We start from the raw sequence: 18,081 nt of genomic DNA, 5'->3' as shown, positions 1-18,081 counted from the left end.
GTGGCAGGATAACGGTTCTCCACGGTGGTGGGCAGCTCTTCATGGCCCTGGGCTGGGAGACCCTCTCAGGACTGGGCTCCTCATGCTGAGAACAGAATGGTGGGGCCCCCTGGACACACCCTGGGCACAGGGCCAGCAGCTGTGATCCACTCTGGAGGCCACCTGGTTGGCCACCTGATTTTGCCACTCCTTCCAGACAAGAGGGCAACTGCTCACAGAGAGGAAGGTAGTGGGGGTGATGTCCAGGAGGCAGGGGTCCTGGCTTATAGTTACAGCTCCGGCTTTAACCGTCATTTCTGTTTCGAGGGACCCATCTTCTGTACCGTCAAGTGGGGCTTGGACAAAAAGGTTTTTGGCGTTCAGAGTCAAAGGCCGTTATTTGAACTGTTGGTGGATTATTCCCATCTCTCTCCACCATAAAGTCCCAACGGGCCACCTAAGGCCAGAGAAGGTGGGGTTGTAGGGGGCGTGTGTGGGACAGAGCCCACGACCAGGACCGAGGCTTGCTAGGTGAGCTGTCCTGGACATGGCAGGGCTCCAGGCCTATCAGTTCTCTCTGAATGCCCTTTGGAATGTTGCTGATGAGACACCAAGAAAGAAGAGGGTCAGGGTGAGGAAGGAGGATGATCACCTCTATTCGAACCAAAACCTTGGTGGGAAGGTTTGAGCTCCAGTTGAGAATGATGGTGAGAGGACAGAGGAGGGCAGCCTAACGGGGTCAGGAGACCAGACATGGGCACCCGGTCAGAGAGGGGGCCATGAGCGAGGGGATGAAATCAACTGCCCCCTGCCCGAGCACCAAGAGAACGGAAGGGGCCAGCAAGAGGAGGAGGAAGTAAGGAAGGCTCAAAGACCTGAGGGGCCCTCCTCAGAGCCACTGCCCACTGCTCTTTCTGGGAGCAGCTTTACCAACAAAAGGAAGGTCAACAGGCGTCAAAGCTCTCCAGTTCCATCTACTGAAAAACCATGTGGCTCTGGTGGGGGCTGGTGTGGAGGCCCCCAACTTGCCCAAAGGAGAAGGCAGGACCCTCGTGCCCAACCCTGAGCCAGGAAACTGCGAAGCACGAGAGGCAGAAGCCACCAGGGGTTCGAGAGCCCCAGGCTTCCCCCTGAGGCACCTCTGTCTGCTCAGCTACCAGGAAGGAAGAAGCGGGTTGCGATGCCTTTCCTGCCTGCCCTGTGGGAGCAGCCAGCGGAAGGAGCAGAGAAGAGCTCGGTCCAAGTCTCGTGGACACGGCCTCACTGGTCCACACCCGGGTCCTGGGTGGCTGCAGTGGCCCTGGCCACCCCCCATCACCCATCACAGCGCTCTGGTTGTGTACCCTCACCGGCCAGCCTTCCTTCCTTTCACAGGTGACTGCCAGAGCCTGAGCTGACCCTGCTGTGCAGTGTTGGGGGGCAGGAATGACAGGGCTGCCGTTCAGGGGTCGGGGAGAGCCCGGCCCTGTGTCAAGAGCTGCAGAGAAGCTGGACGGAGCGGGAACGTGGTCTGAGTGGTGAGGCGGGGTGGAGGCAGGGGCAAAGTCTGGCATGAAAGGTGACCATGCGAGTGTGTTAAGTGGCTCGGGGTGGAATGGATTTCCAAACTCAAGAGCGGCAGTGACCAGTGTGGATGCTGGAGCTCATCAGGTTGGTGGATAAAGGGCTAAGGAGACATGCAAAAGGAAGGGGTGATGAGATCAAATACAAGACCAGGAACTGTGTGCGAGAGTGCCACTGCCTGGCCATGGTGGAAATCGCAGTGGTGGAGGGCGGAGGGGCCGGCGTGGGATCCAAGAGCACGGGCAGGGCAGCCGAGGGGTGCCACTGCCCAGTCTGGAGGCGGCTGCTCTGTCACTGGGGAGCCCAGGAACCGGGGGTGCCCAGGCCCCAGGCAGAGAGGTCCGGGCCCCGGGCTCTGTGCTGGGGCTCCCAGAGGGGAGCTCCCTGCAGCGGGCAGGGCCAGTGCCCCGCTGACCGTCTCTTACCTTTGGTTTTAAAAGCAAAGTGACAGTGCTTGCACACATAGGGCCGGACGTCAGTGTGGGTGCGGATGTGTTTCTTCAGCATGCTGGGCTTCTTGCAGCGAATTCCACACTCCTCACAAACATATTTCCCTCGGCCGCGGCCTCGCACATATACATACTCTTCGTTTGATTTGTACCTATGAGCAACAGGCGTCATGGTAAAGGAACAAAAAAGTAGGAGAAGAGGTAGGTTCCCACCTCAGAAGATGCACGCGCTTCCTGGCTGCATCCGGCCCTTAGGGGCATCGGGAGAGGAGGACGCATCGCGGAGCAGAGAGAACCACGGGTGGGGGGATCCGCCAGGGAGCCAGCCCTGCACCTGCCCTGCCCTCACACAGGGGGGCTGCCCCCTTCTCTCCCTCGGAGGCGGCAGACCCTGGTGCTCCCTGCCAGGAGGGAAGCCACAGGGGCACAGAGGGCCTCCGGTCCAGACCCGGCCTCGGTGCCAGCTTCTGCTCCCAAAGAGCAGCCGCTCTGGGCCACCGTGTGACAAAGAGAGTGAAACAGATAACGACCACAGCTCTGGCAGCCACCACTGACGGAGTGCTCACTCTGTGTTGGGCACTTTGCCCGAATTCAATCACAGTCTCCACAAAGAGCCCTTAAGAGCCTGAGGCTCCCACAGCCAGAAAGGGACAGAACTTGAGCTGAACCTGCCTGCCCCAAAGCCCGTGCATCCCCCACAAAGGGCGACACGCGCTGAAACAGTCTGCTAGGAGGCCATCCAGACACGCGTGTGAGGGGAGGGACGAGGGCTCCATCGTTTCTCTGTCCTCAGAGTCTGGAAACCAGGGGCCCTGCACTCTCTCCCCTGTCTCATCTCCAGCCGAGCCAGGAGCTCTCAGGACCCAGATTCCAGCCACCTGGCCTCTCACACGGCCTCCGGGGGTCACTTGGGGTCATAGTGGGAAGTGCCAATAGCTTTCAGGAGCCTCCTGGGGTGGCTGGCCCACCCGCTGGGCCTCAGCGCCACTGCGCTCTTGGCCCAGAATCAGAATGTTCTTATTTCCACTCGGAAGGAACCCACGAGTCTCACAGGCTCACTTGATACCCTCCTTGTCAAAATGCCGTGCTGGTCTAATGCTGTGGATGTGTGAGTGTCTCGATGGGGACGTGGAAGGCTGCGACGGGGTCCAGGGAGGGGATCCTGGCATAATTCCAGGAGAAGAGCTTTCTGACTCATGAGGCCTGGGGATCTGAAGGCGCGGGTGCCTTGGGAGAGGTGTGGTCTCTTGGCCTGCAGGAGGCCTGCCTGTGCCCACACTCACCCCGCACATCACACCCTGCCCAGGAGTTGGCACCCAAACTCGGGGGTGGGGTGGTGCAGAGAGGCAGGAAGGGGCTTGGGGGGAGGTGAGGCCGTGACAACAGCTGGGACTCAGTCCTGCTCCGCTGGGGCCATCAGCTTACAGCTGAGAGGACGCCACAAGGATGGGCCTGCAGGAGGGAACTCTGAGGGAGGGAGCCGGCAGGCAGCGGCACAGCGATCACCAACACACATACACACACACTCACACACACTCACATCACCTCCCCACTCTCACACGCAAACACATGCACTCACGCTCACACACTGACACACACCCTGGCACACTCACCCTCACCCATGCAGTGACACACACTCTCTCTCTCTCTCACACACACACACACACACGCGTGCCCGCGCACTCACGCACGGACTGCTGTCCAAGAGTACAAGTGGATCGCCTCAACTTTGGCCAACCGGTGCCTCTCAAGTTGTCTAAAACCACCCTTTCTTCCTATTACGGGTCCCGATGGGCCACTTTTAGGCACCCAGTCCTCAGGCTGGGGGCCAACTCTTGCCCTGATCCAGGGCAAAGCACCATCTTGCTTTCAAGGGGAGGCATGGAAGGCCATGGGGGGCTAAGGGGAGAGGGACTCACTTTGCTCTTAGGGACAGCACCCTGCGGGCAAGCAGGGGTGTCTGCCTCCCCGTGCCAGCAGTGCACCCTCACGCAGCACGCCCCCCAGACCTCAACCAGCTACCTGGGTTTTAATTCCTAGGTCCCTTCGTCCCCCTGGGACCCAGTCTGAGCTGGGGCGCCCTTTTCCCATCTGGAGAAGAAAGAAGTGAGAATGGCTTGGTTTCCCCTTGGCACTGGACACCAGCCTCCACTTGGCTCTGCTTGGCAGGTCCATGACAGCCCCCCCCCTTCCAACGATGATGGCGCCGTCGGGGTCCCCCTTCCTTCACCTCCTCCTACCCAGGCCCACAGCCGCCCTGACTTCTGCCACATGTGGGATTCCCCCTGTGCTTAAGCCAATTCAGAAGAAGGCATTAGAGTCCGTCTACCTTGGCTGTTCTCAGCCCCTTCGTTCTCCCTCCATAGCGAGCTTAAACCACCTGCAGTCGCCTGAATGGAGACACACACACACAGAGAAAGGACTCTGCTTGACCTTCCAAGGGTGGTGCCTTGACTTGGGGGTGGGGTGAGGAGGCATGTATGTAACCCCAGACACCACTTCGTCACACTCCATGGAAGGCGCACAACCTGCTGGGTAGCACAAAGGAGGAGCCTGGGCTGGAAGGGGCCAGAGAGGATGCTGAGAGACGGAGGCAGGAAGGGAGGCCCCCAGGCAGGGACCCCAGAGGCAAAGGCACGGGTGCTAAGAGGCCTGGAGTGTTTGAGGGCAGGACAGGCTGGATCACCACCGGCCTTGAATGCCACGCTAAGAAGCTGAGACTTGATCGAAGTTTTATTAAAGATAAACAAAGTCTAAAGAGAAGATGCTTCCTTGGCACCATGGGGAATGGTCTGGAAGAAGAGAGACTTAGAATCTGGGTACAAGGCACGTGTTCTAGGACAGAGATTCAAGTCCTTCTGGATGTTGAATCTACAGGCCTTGGTGGCCATCTGGATGACGCAGGGGCCACCATGAAGGAGTAACAAAGATCGAAAGTTTTCAACTTGGCCAGCTCAAGTGGTACCATCCGCGGGCTTAGAGAGAAGTGATACAGGACCCTTGTCCTTAACTGCTGAGTGTGAGATGATCCTGAGAGTGAGTTGAGGAAATGTCCAGTACACAGCTGGAAATCCATGGGACTCAGGATGGGACATGTAGATTTGCGCTGAGGCGCAGCGGGTGGGCCAGCCACCCCAGGAGGCTCCTGAAAGCTATTGGTACTTCCCGCTATGACCCCAACTGATCCCTGGAGGCCGTGTGAGAGGCCAGGTGGCTGGAATCTGGGTCCTGAGAGCTTCTGGCTCGGCTGGAGATGGGACGGGGGAGAGAGTGCAGGGCCCCTGGTTTCCAGACTCTGAGGACTGGGAAATGATGAAGCCCTCGTCCCTCCCCTCACACGCGTGTCTGGGTGGCCTCCTAGCAGACTGATTTAGCACGTGTCACACCTCGTGGGGGATGGACGGGCTTTGGGGCAGGCAGGCTCAGATCAAGAGAGTATAAAAACAGGAAGAGGGCAGTGAGAGGGCCCAGGAGGCACCCAAATGTAAGGGCGGGGAGAAAGATGGCACTAAAAGCCACCCCCAAGCAGAGATCTCCTGGTAGAGAACCAGGAGAGAATGTGATTTGGGAGCCAGAGAAAAGAGGTTAGAGGAGGAGGCAGCCAGGAGGGTCCAGGTTGTGGATATCTGGAGGAGGGTGGCCACTGGGGGTCCTGAGACTTGAAGAGGGCAGTCCTGGTTGGCCAGCCTGGAGCCTGTTGACTTCTCTGCTCCTTGAAGGCCACTGGGGTTGTACAGCTTTGTGGTTCCCAAAGGGCCAAGTCCAGGGACAGGTATGGGGCAGCTCTCCAGTGTGAGCTGGACCCTCTTCCCCTTCCCAGCTCACGGTCAGCCCCTCCAGCCTGTGCAAGGCCCCTCTCTATAAGGTCCCACCCCTTCCCCAGCAGATTCAGGCCTCCGCCTTCGGACACATCCCACCATCACGGACGCAAGCTCAATTCTCTCGGTACCAACCAACCCCAAAGTCCCCCTGGACCTCAGCCCGCTCCAGCGACCGCTCTGTCTGCTTCCTTTCTCAGCCCGAGTCTGGAAAGGGCCATCACGCTGGCAGAGTCACGCCTCCTCACCGCCCCAGCCCAGCTCCCCTGCTGACTGTTCCTGCCAACAACACAGGCTGCTAAACCCAAGTGGCAGAGGCGTTATTGCCCTGTTGCCCGCCCTCTGGAGACACCTGTTGGCTTGGTGACCGGGTCTCCTCCGCAAGTTCCTTCTTTGACCCCCGCCTCCCATGCTGGTGCTCCCCAGGCACCAACCTGCACTCTTCTCCCCTCACATCTTCCCCCAGGTGAGCTTCCCCGCACACGCCTGACTTTCTGCCTGGATGTTGATGGCTTCCCTGTCTCTATCTCCAGCTCTGACCCCTCTGCTCTACATCCAACTGCCCCCTCGGCATCTCCCTGGTGGTCTTTAGGCACCTCACAGCCCACATGCCCTGAACCATGTTTCCATGTCCCCCGACCTGTAGTACCGCCTCCTGGGTCCCCGCGTCAGTAAACGGCATGCGCATCCCATGGTGGCCAGGCCAGAGTCCCTGGTGCCTCTACTTCCTTCAGTCTTCATTGTCAATCCATCACCACAGCCCGTCAATGCCGCATCCCACATATGCTCCAGGGAGGCCCACCTCCTTGCCACCACTAGCCCAGGCCACCATCCCCTCTCCTAACCCGCAGCATCCTTTCCTCACAAAACATCCAGAGCGGGCTCTCCCCAAATACATCCGGTCCTGCCACTCCTCCCAGCCCAGGGGCCCATTCAATGCTCCTCCCCCTGCTCTCAGGATAAAGCCCTGCCCCTCATTCAACGGGTGCAGAAGGCCCCGGGCACCACCTGGCCCAGCTACCTCTCCAGTTCTTCTCTTAACTGCACTTCCCCATCAACAACACAACATCATCCAGTGCCTCTGAGTCCCTTTCCTCTGGCCTTCTCCCTCCCCCCCCACCCCTCCCACCGCCTGCTACTGTCTGACCAGCTCCTCTTTCTTTCAGGGCTTTGCCAAAAGGCCCCTTCCTTCAGAGCCCTCTCCCACACCCCTGGGCCTGGGGGCCCCGCCACTCCTCCTTCACGGTGCCTGTCAAGCTGTGTGTACCGTGTGGCCTCTCACAATGTAGTCCCCATTAACCCCACGCGGAGGGCACATCTGCCTCCTTCACTAGCGCATCCCCAGGGCCTAGCTCAGTGCCTGATACCCAGCAAGTGCTCGGTACTCACCGCTGCACAGAGGAAAGCCAAGCCAAGGCCTTCTTTCCTCGTGTCTGCTAGAGACTCTCAGCTGAGATGCTCCCATTCCAAGAGTCCCTGAGCACAAGCTCAGCCTGACACTGTGGGCTCCCCATGGACGCGGCACACAGCCAGTCTCCCCGTAACCACGGTAGACTGGCTGGCTGAACACTCCCCACTTTCTGGTAGGAACCACTGTGCTCATAGGGTAGAAGTCAGCATGAGACCTGGGTCTGAGTTCTGGCTCCTGCGTGGACTTGCTGGGTGACCTCGGGTAAGTCACTTCCCCTCCCTTGGGAATAGTCAAACTTTGCCCTTAGATACACCAACCACCGCCACATGCCTGACGTCATTCAGTCCTCCCATCAGCCCTTTGCCATTGTCCCCATTTTACAGAAATGTGAACCAAGGCCCAAAGAGTTCAAGTGACATGGCCAAGATCACACCCTCAGCGATCTTTCCACTTATCCCCGTCCCCGCACAGACGCTGCACGAATGCTTTTAGGTGATGCTGACCAAGTTTCCTTAGCACCTTCCTTCATGGAGATTCTCAGGGGCCTGTAACACCGCAGACAGATGAGAACGGCATCACTCTCCCCGCAGCCCTTCCTGAAAGGCCACCAGCTCTGGGTGGGACCGAGGGTGTTGACAGCTGCAGAAAAATGCCATGCAAAGAGCCAGGGAAGGAAGCCAGAAAAGCATGGTGGGACCCCCAGGGGCATGGTCGTGTCTCCTAGGTCTGCTGGCCCCTCCACCCTCCACCCAAGGCTGCCCTTTGGAGGCCTGTGCCACAGGTTGCCCTTCACCCGGTGAAGAAGCGCCCGCCCAGTCTCCTGCCTGTTCTGAGCCTGCAAGACAGTCACCGCCTGGGTACAGCTGACTCATGGCTCTTTGAGCTCCACCACCTGCCTATCTTCTGCTGATCTGACAAGCCAGGGATGTCAGCCAGTCTGGAAAATGCTTGGTTTTGTTCTTAAAAAAAAAAAAAAAAAAAAAAGAGCTGTTTCTGTGGATTACAGAATGTCTTAGTTAAAGGGGCCCTGAGCTTGACTGCCTGAGGCCCAGGGCTGTGAGGGGCTGAGGTCACGCAGCACCAGGGGTCCTGGACCCTCCCATGGAAGCAGCTTTCTGTTCCACTGCCTTGGGTCAGGAGGTAAGTGAGGCTGCCAGGAGGGGTGTGGAGCTGCCAGAATCTTCCGGGTCTCTTTTCATTCTTATGCTGCAGGACTCAAAGGAAAAAAAAAAAAATCTTGCACAACCCCTTAATCAGGAGGGTCTTATTATTTTCATCTAACGGAGAAGTAAATAGAAACAGAGAGGTTGTGTGTCTTGCCCAAAGTCACGAGGCAGCTAGAAAGTGGCAAAGCAGACACTGGAACCCAGGTCTGACCCCAGCGCTCTTATGCGTGACACAGTCTGCCCTCCTGCCTTCAGCCACGTCTCTTCTTCCGATCCTGCAACTGGAGATGCTGAGCTGCCTGACTCTTGATCATTCAGCACGTGACCCCTTGGGTTGTGGCTCTAGACTCTTGGCAGGCATTTCTGAAACCTGAAGCTTCCACCAAGCACTTGGGAACTCAGAGCACAGCTCCCAAAGGAGGTGGCACATCCCTCTGCTCCAGATTCCAGAAGAGGGGATGTGGTGGAAATTAAATGGCATTTCAGGCAAGATGATGGGTGAGTTGTTGTTCTTGGACTATGCGTATGACAAAGACTCAGCGATGAAGCTGCTCTGTGAGGTAGTGAGCTCCCCATCACTAGTGCTGTTCACCCAGAGGCCAGGCTGGGAGGCCCTAGAGCAGGAGGGAATGAGTGGTTATGGCAGCTCACTGATGGAGGCAGCTTTCAGTGGATTAGCCTGTTTGCTCCTGTAACAATGCTGTAAAATGCATATATTTATCCTTCAAATATTCCATATTTATCCAAAAAATATAAATAGATATATTCATTCCTGACCAAATGGAGCCTCAGGGCACTAGATGTGGAGGGGGGGGGTGAGCTGGCCACATGACTGCGCAAAACAGAGGAGGTATAAGGAGGGGGGAGGGGTCGGGATTGAAGTGAGCTGGAAGGCAGTGCACAGTCCCTCTCTAAAGGAACAGTGGATACACCTTTCCAGCCAAGTGTTGTATGAGGCTGTCAGATCTTCCAGGTTTTCAAGAAAACCACAAATCCAGATTTTTAAAAAACTAATAATATTAGCATACACTTATATAGCTCTTACTGGGTGCCAACCAGTATTTTAAATGCTTTGCATACCTTTCCTCATTTAAACCACAAGGCAGCCCCATGATGCAGGGACTCTAATCATCCCAATGTACACATAAGAAAATGGAGTCACAGAGAGGTTAAGTAACCTGCCAAAGGTCACACAGCCGGTAAGTTAACAGAGTTAGAATTTGAAACCAGGTCACGTGTTACAAAGTTCAGGTGCTTAATTGCTATGAAATTCTAAGACTTAAAATCTCCTCTTTTGGGACTTCCCTGGTGGTCCAGTGGTTAAGAATCCGCCTTCCAATGCATGGGGACGTGGGTTCGATCCCTGGTTGGGGAACTAAGATCCCGCACACCGTGGGACAACTAAGCCCGTGCGCTGCAACGAAGAGCCCGCAAGCTGCAACGAAAATCCCGCATGCTGCAACTAAGATCTGACGCAGCCAAAAATAAATAAATAAATATTTTTAAAAAAATCTCCTCTTTTTTAAAAACACAGTTTAAGGCAAATAAAATAGGAGAGGCAGAAATAGTCCAGAGCTAAACTTCTGGCTGAAAGAAATTTCCCCAAGGTCATGCGGCTAGTAGATGCCTGTCTGACCTTCAAACCCATGACTTCTCTTTCCACCAAGCTTCATTTTTCTCTTAAATGAGGGGATAAACTCAATGACCTCCGAGTGACCTTCCTAATCGGAGTTTCTAGGAGGCTGTTCTGTATGTATGTTACTGACGTTTTCATATATCAATATTTTATCATAAAACTGTCACCTCTTCTCCAAATTTGGATATTTTAAAGTCTTGTCAAATTTCTGTTTTTATTATGATCTTGTGGCCAAATATGCTTTCCCCCAGGGGCATACAGCTTGGATATAATCATGCAAAGTGAGAGGAAGATGCGACCAGAAATGTCCACACTGTTGCTCGGAGGCCCACTTTTGCGGACAGCCTGTGTCCCATAAAGTGAGGCTCAGGGTCGGCTCCTGGCGGTCACTGGCCCCCAGGAGGTCCGGCCACAGCGAGCCCACCAGCTTGTCTGCAGTGACGCGCTGCTCTCCGGGTGAAGCTCAAAAAGGAAGGGATGTCTGTGGGAAGAGGAGCAAGTGCCAGTTGGCACTGAGCTGTGTATTTGCTAAAAATATTCAGTTGCCAAGAGGTCGGGAACATACCCCTTGGTGACAAATGTACTGGGGAGGCTGAGCTGTGGGTCATGGGGGAAGTTCACACTGGGTTCTGGGCACATCCCAGACTCTCGTTTTGTCAGGGTTCTGCAGAAATCATATCACATCACTACATCCGGGATGGGGGGCCTTTAATGTGCTGTCCAGGGACAGGCCTGCTGTGCCCAGAATTCCACGGCACATATGTAACACAAGCACGGGCTCAGAGCCCACCAGCGGAGGGTCTATTTTAAGCAGTATTCTTTGTATTTACTCAACAATACTTACTAAGGCCTGGTCTGAGCCTGGCCCAGAAAGGCAAAGCTAAATAAGACTCTGACCTCAGTCTTGAGTGTGAATAACAGGTACTTAAAAGACTGTAAAACAAAGAGGTAGAATCCATAAGCCAGACAACGCACAAAGTGCCATGGAGGATCAGAGGAGGACCAGCAGGGTGGGTCTTAGGTGGCTTTTGCAGAAGAAGTGCTTTTCATCCCGGTCTTTCTGGGTGAGTCGGGTCTGACTGGTGAGACTCCTGCTTTGGGAGCCCCCGTCTAGTGCAGGGTGGAGGACGGTGTGGGCTGACAGGCCTGGAAGCTGGGGAGTGGTGTTGTAGTTGCCTGGAGCCCCAGCCGGGGCAGAGGCAAGGGCGGGAGGAAAGAGGACACAGATTTGAGAAGTTGGGGCTGTCTGACAGAGGCAGGAGGGGAGAGCCGGTCAGGAGCCTTCTTTTACAGCTTCCAGGACTCCCACCACGGAGGCCAGCCTTCGTCCATTCTGCAGGTTTGCGTTTGTGCCATCTGGGCCCTTTCCTCGCTTTTCCTGGTGTGAGTTTTCATTCTAGGGGGACATCAGCAATCGGCATCAACTACCCGGAAGACAGTATAGCTCAGGGGTCTGATGCCCAGCACCGGTCTAAGGAGAGGAGGTGACTTTTATTCTAAAGAAGTTGATACGATAAGCTGAGACGCTGTGCAGTGCATGACCAAGTGCAGAAGCCTAAGAACCACCGAGCAGGCAGCCAACCTGCACTGAAGCCAGCTCAGGTCCAAAGAATGCAGCCAAGGCCCCGTTTCCGACCAGACGGCGAGATTAGGGAGGGAGACAGGATGCCAGAAGCTAGGCCTGTCGCGTTCAGAGAAATGAAACTACCGAGGAGGAGTAGACTTCTTAAAGGTGCCCATTACGTGGGGGCGCCCCAGCCTTCAGCAGGCCCTGACCTGCAGGGTCGAGAACAATGACTTTCACACTGTGCTCAGGATTCACGGAGGGGGAGACAGAGCAGCAGGGCTCTGGGCCCTCACCTGCCCCACCACACTGAGCTGCTTTTCAGAATAGGCATCTATGTAAACCGAACTTTGTAAAAAAGGGTTCTGTGAATTTAAAATCAATTTGAAATTACTGTTAAAGCACATCCATGTTCAGAAGGACCTTAAAACCTCTGACTTCCTGGGTGGGAGGGGCCTCGTGCATCCTCTGATGTGGTCATTCTCAGGGCAGCCCATCCACACCCCACCACGGGTGCATCTACCTCTGGCACCTGGGGTCCCTCGGTGTCCCAGGCAGCACCTTCCATCTCTGGGCAGCTCTCCCCCTATTAAGCTAAAGTTGATGACCTTCTGTAGTCTGAGCCCTGCTTAGTGCAACCCCTCTTTGCACACGACAGTCTCCAAAGGATGCTGTTCTACCCAAGATTTCTCTGCTCCAGGCCTCAAACAGGCGCACTCAAGATGGATTCCAGATTCCTCCCCAGACTTTCCCAACCTCTCCAGGTTGTCCTTCTTAAGATGGGATGGCCCAGAGCACCCAGAGACCCCCCCCCCCACCGCCACCCACTGTGGCTGGAGCCAGCCCAGCCTGATGCAGGACTATGGTCAGCTAGTTTCCCAGCTTCACTTCCTTGTTCCCCAGACAGGAAACAGGCCCAGAATGGGGAAGTGACCAGATCCTGGAGATTGAATGCATGTCTTATTCTTTACTAAAAAAACACTAAAAAGAAAGTCAGCCAGGGTCAGAGGTGTTTCTTTTGTCATGGAAAAAGAAACAGCTAGCATTTGTGGAGTGTTTACTCTGTGGTAGGCGTGTGTTACAGGAATTATACTGTGGAAGCCTTGGCATGATTCTATATGGCAAGAAGCAAGAATGGAGGCTGGCTTAGAAAAACCTCAGGGGCTGGCGCAAAAGCCTGGCCTGTATCTTGTGGGCAGAGGGGGATGGGGAAGGTGTTCAGTTACAGCCCTGCTCTGGAAGCAGCCCTCTGGGGCTGCGTGCAACAGCAGCTTGAGGGGACCCTGACCGAGGCCATCTGTGGTAGCAGCTGATGAAATGTGTGTAGACACTGGGTGCCTGATCAATGCCTGTGGGCCAATGGCTATGAGTTGCTGTGTCACCACGCCCTGGGAAACCTCAGTGTTTCCTCAATGCTCAGAAATTCATGTGCCTTGAGATGCAAATAAGATGAGAAAAGGCTGTGAACTGTATTAAATTCCCATAATAAATGCAAGGCATCATTTCTGTGATGGGGAATACCTGTGAGGTAATGACCGTGGCAAGGCTGTCCCAAACATCTGAAGGCACTGGGGTAGCTACTGTGAGGCACATCAGACCCTTTCTCAAGAAGGGGGTGGCTGGCATCATTGGCTGCTTCAACCTGCAGAACACACAAGTGGGCTGTGTATTCAGGCCACAGACTTATAGACTCAAATCTTACGGGAGAAGGAAAGAGAGGCCATTCTAATTGTCCCATGATGGCAGGCACCTTCTTGGCCCTTGCTCTGAGTAGATCTGCTCCCCACCAGCTGGGAGCAGAAGAGAAGCCGGGCTCATGGAAAATCTGCCCACAGATACCTTAGGTCACAGGTGCAACCACTGCCAGCCTCCTGGGAGGTAGCTCAGTCCACAAGCAGAACCAAGACAGGGAGGAAGGGCTTCCCTGGTGGCGCACTGGTTGAGAGTCTGCCTGCTAATGCAGGGGACGCGGGTTCGAGCCCTGGTCTGGGAAGATCCCACATGCTGCGGAGCAACTGTGCCCGTGAGCCACAGCTACTGAGCCTACGCGTCTGGAGCCTGTGCTCTGCAACGGGAGAGGCCGCGACAGTGAGAGGCCCGCGCACCGCGATGAAGAGTGGCCCCCGCTCGCTGCAACTAGAGGTAGCCCTCGCATAGAAAACAAAGACCCAACACAGCCAAAAAAAAAAAAAAAAAAAAAAGACAGGGAGGAAGATCTGGGCTTATTTTAAAAAAGAATTTTCCAACCCCAGAGCAACAAACTTGGAACAAGGCAAGCTTGAGTGGTAGTGAGCTCCCGGCCATGGACAGTGTGCAAGCACAGACTAAATGACCTCTCAGATTTGGGGCAAAATATCAATAGATTCCTATGCTGGGAGGGAGGCTGGACTTGAGGTAAATGGGTCTAGCTGGAATCTAAATGGACACAGCACAGTCACTGAAATGGAAATCAGTACGATAAAGGATCAGGGCCCAGTAAAGAAAATGCAGGGGTCATGAAAGCCTCAGTGAAGTTAACCAAACTGTCAGATTTATATCAGGATGATAGAGGTGCAAGATGGGGAGCAGCTTTAGAAGAAACTCCAAGTTTAAGAATAAAGGGATTTGGTTACTTGCATTTGAAAAACAGGAAACAAGACTTCCCAGGGAGGGCTGGTAGACTGGACCGTATGAGCTTTATGTTTACAGGTAGCCTTTCACCAACCCCTCACCTTAAATGACTGACCAAAGCTGCAGCCAAATTAGTGTCCTCACCACTGGAATGTGGGGTTGAGGTCATGGCACAGACACAAGCAGGAATGGTCCATGGACGACGTGAGCTCCTGCCGACCGATCATATCTCATCTCCCCTTCAGTTAAAAGCTTTCTATGCTTTGGACAGTTCTTAGCATGACAGAAGGGCTGGATACTTTGCACAGAGGGAGACAGGGTGAGAGGTATGGCTGTTGAAAGCTTCCAGAGCGCGTACGTTGAGATCAGACTGTTGCCACCGCTGGCTGGGTTAGCCTTCAGAAATGCCATGTCTATGAAGTCTTGTCAGAGGTTAGCAGATGTGCTGACCACTTAGCAGAGAACATTTCATCTGTTCCCAGCGCAGTGAACCTGACGTGACCAGGCGCCGGACGTGAGAAAGCAAACCCAGAGTACGAAAATGAGGTGCTGGTCACCAGGGACATGCCCTTTTGGAATTATCTGATGTACAGGGCAAGTAGAAGCTTCTGAACCTCCTTGAAGACATTTTTCATGGACTGGGAACTACACCTCACACAGCGGGCCATCTCCTGTGTGGCCTTTATCATGCTTTGCTCTCCTCAGTCCCCTAACAGCCTTCACCTCTGGGAGCCGGTTTCCTCACTTCTGTTAATTCCAGTGCTCACCCTGGGGTTGCAAGTCTCAAAAGATTACAGCTTCTGACACAGTCTCAAAAGGGTCTTCTTTATGGTCTGCCTGAGTATGAAGCAACACTCTCATTGGTCAGAGCTCCATGTCACCTTTATGATCAGGTCTCCAGTCTGACAGAGTTGCCCATGATGCCTCTGCCTGTGGCTACTGGACTTGACACTACTGCTCAGCCCTTTTCTGCACTGGACAGAGCAGCAGTGATAATACAAACCAAACATCTGTGATCCTTCAGCACTTACTGGACATCTTCCAAATTATAGGACCTCATGTATCCCTTACTAGAAATCGGTGAGGTGGGTAATGGCATTCCTCTTTTTCAGATGAGGACACGGAGGCTCAGAGAGGTAAAGTAACTTGCCCATGGTCACACAGCCAGTGAGCACCAATCTCTCAAGGCTCCTTTTTGGATTACACACCCTTCTGACTCTTCTGGCTGGAGAAGATGCTGCTGATGGGAGGAATGTTCTCCAGCACATGGAGAGATAGTGGGAGAGGGGAGAGGACGCTTCCCCCTGCCAACTCCGTCCTCCACCATGGGCCCTGGGGAAGCACCAGCATCATCATCATCTGTATCCATAAGCATTCACTGGGGTCCACTCAGGGCCTGGCCATGGGCACATGGAGGGGCAAGAACAGGGTTCAGCTGGGGTTTGCCCTGCAGGTGGCTGAGAGTCAGAGGATGCAGAGAGCAGGGTGCCCAGTTAGTGGCAGGGGGCTGTGAAGGAAAGAACACAGGATTTGGAGCCACAGAGGTCTGGGTTTGAATCCCTGCTCCGTTTCTCACTACCTGAGTGACCATGGTCAAGTTCCTTCGTCTCCCTGAGCCTCAACCCCTCATCTGGAGAATGGGGGTGTGTGTGTATATACATATAAGTACTATTCATGCCATTACCCACCTCACTATTCAGCAGGGGATGATGAGGACTAGAAATTATATTTGTGAAGTGCTTAGTGCTGAGTTCTGTACCTGGGGCACAGCAGGCCCTCAACAGACAACGGCTGCTGTTACTACAAAGGAGGGTAGGGGAGGTTGGTGGAAGGGTAGGGGCAGCAGGGCGAGGGGACTGCCAGGTGGGACAGGGCTCCGTCTAGGAGGCCACGTGCTGCATCTCAATCAGTGGTCACCAGAGGTCAGTAAGTTGCCTGAGGTTCCCCCTCAAACGTACACAGGCATTGACAGTAGAGCCAGGACTACGACGGCCAGAGTCTGCTGTCCCCAAACTGGGTCCGGGTCTGATGGTTCTGGGTGTGACCTCCTCACAAAGGACCACTCCATCCCCACGCACCTCCCTGCACCAGGCCCGGTGCCAGTAGAGAACTGAGTCAGCACACCGTGTCTCCAGAAAGCCCGAGGGCAGCTCTCCAGCAGCGCTGGCCCTGCCTGGCTGGGGCATCACTTACAACCGCTATCTATAGTATGTGAAGGGCCTTTCAGAGCAACCGTCGGCAAGAAGGCAACCCCGTGGCTAGAATGAAGTTCAGATGAGATGCGGAATCAGCTCGGAGCAGCTGAATGAGAACAGAGCCTGCTAAGGCTTCCTGCAGATCTCCTCGGTGTTTGCTGGGAGTGGAGGCAGGTGCCGTACGTGTCCTCCAGCCTCACAACAGCCTGGGAGGCGGAGACAGCTGCCTCTGCTCCAGAGATGGAGAAACTGAGCCCAGAGATGCACAGAGACCTGCCCTCAGCCACACAGCTAGCAAGTGGCACCACAGCCTGCCACAGATCGTTCTGATCGGCCCACCGTCTACATTTTAAAATTTACACATTGTAAACGGTACACGCATTGTATGAAATGGATTTCCCCTGCCCGTGGGCTCTAACGTTGGCCATCAGGGGAAACATCCATTTGTCTGAACCAAACAGAAAATAATAAATGTCAAGACAAGGTGAGATAACAGGTCCGGGGGCTTTGGAAGGAGAGGCGATGTCTGGCAGGCAGCGGCAGGGTGGGGAAAGGTCTGGGAGACTCCGTGGAATGGGGACATTTGACCTGGGCTCTAAGAACAGTCCACTGTGGGGATTGGGAGCTGGAGAGGAGGAGAGGTCCCTCCAGGTGGAGGGAACAGCAAGAGCAGAGGAGCAGAAGCAGAGGAGCCTGGGATGTATGGAGGGTCGGGCTAGGGCCGAGAGAGGAGCTAGTGAGATAGTCTGGGGCCTAATCAATCACAGCGTGCTTTGGAAGGACCTGGGGAGCTAGTAAGGGCTCTTTCTTAGCCCGCTTTAAGGCCAACTGTCTGGTGGAGTTACAGGAATACCAGGCTTTGGGGATTTAAAAAATAGCCCCAAATGCATGGAGTGTTTACAATTTATAGTTATTTTCATTTGTGCATTCCCACTTTCCCATCGAAAAAAATGAGATGAATGATATAGCTTCTTCTATTTGATGGAAAAGGGACAGTGGTCCTTCCCCATCCCCCACTGACACCTGTGACCCCATCCCAGGCCCCTTCCCAGCCTACCCACCTCTCTCGTCCTCTCAGGCTGCCCCCCACTCACTGCCACCGCCTTCTCCCTCCAGCCTCAGCCTCACCAGCACCCCGGTCCTCCAGCCTTGGGCCAGTTCGTCCATCTGGAACAATCTTCCCTCCCCCGCCTTCTGCCTTTGTTAAGTGCCCCTCGTCCTCAGGCTCAGCTCACCGCTATGTCCTCAGCGGTGTTTCCTGAGCACTGCCCAGCCCTCCTGGTCAATGGACACAGGTGCAAAGCCAGCCAGGAGGTGCCAGAAGCGCAGCTGCGGGACTCGCCAAGCTGCCGTTTTTGAGCGTTCAGTCCCCAGGAAAGCCCTTGGCTGTGTCATCAGTACTCTCCCCACTTTGCAGACGAGAAAGGGAGGCACAGAGAGGCTGAACAACCTGCTCCAGGTCACATACCCAGCAGTGATGGCGCGAGGACTCAACCCAGGTGGCCCGGCCCCAGAGGCCACGCTCCTGACCCCCACCCATCCCTGCCTCTGTCCTGCCCTGCCAGCTTCCTTCCAGGCATGCCAGGCTCCATCTCCAGACACATGCTGGCTCCAAGCTGCTGGGGCGGTGCGTTCGAGGTCGTCTTCTCACTTAGTCCTCACCTCAACCCCAGGAGGTGGCACTGCTCCT

General features: G+C 55.1%; 1 protein-coding gene across 7 annotated transcripts in view; it reads right to left on the bottom strand.

The window, feature by feature from the left end:
• Positions 1-18,081, bottom strand: part of HIVEP3 (HIVEP zinc finger 3) — a 508,837-nt gene that overhangs the window by 13,091 nt on the left and 477,665 nt on the right. For all 7 annotated transcript variants that reach the window (XM_082466057.1, XM_082466054.1, XM_082466060.1 and 4 more), the window contains one exon: positions 1,968-2,143. In XM_082466057.1, coding sequence (XP_082322183.1) covers positions 1,968-2,143 — 176 coding nt within the window. The remainder of the gene's footprint in view (positions 1-1,967; positions 2,144-18,081) is intronic.

Source organism: Balaenoptera physalus (assembly GCF_965194825.1).
Source record: "Balaenoptera physalus genome assembly, chromosome: 1".
NCBI classification, from domain to species: domain Eukaryota; kingdom Metazoa; phylum Chordata; class Mammalia; order Artiodactyla; family Balaenopteridae; genus Balaenoptera; species Balaenoptera physalus.
This window is presented reverse-complemented; position numbering and strand designations above follow the sequence as displayed.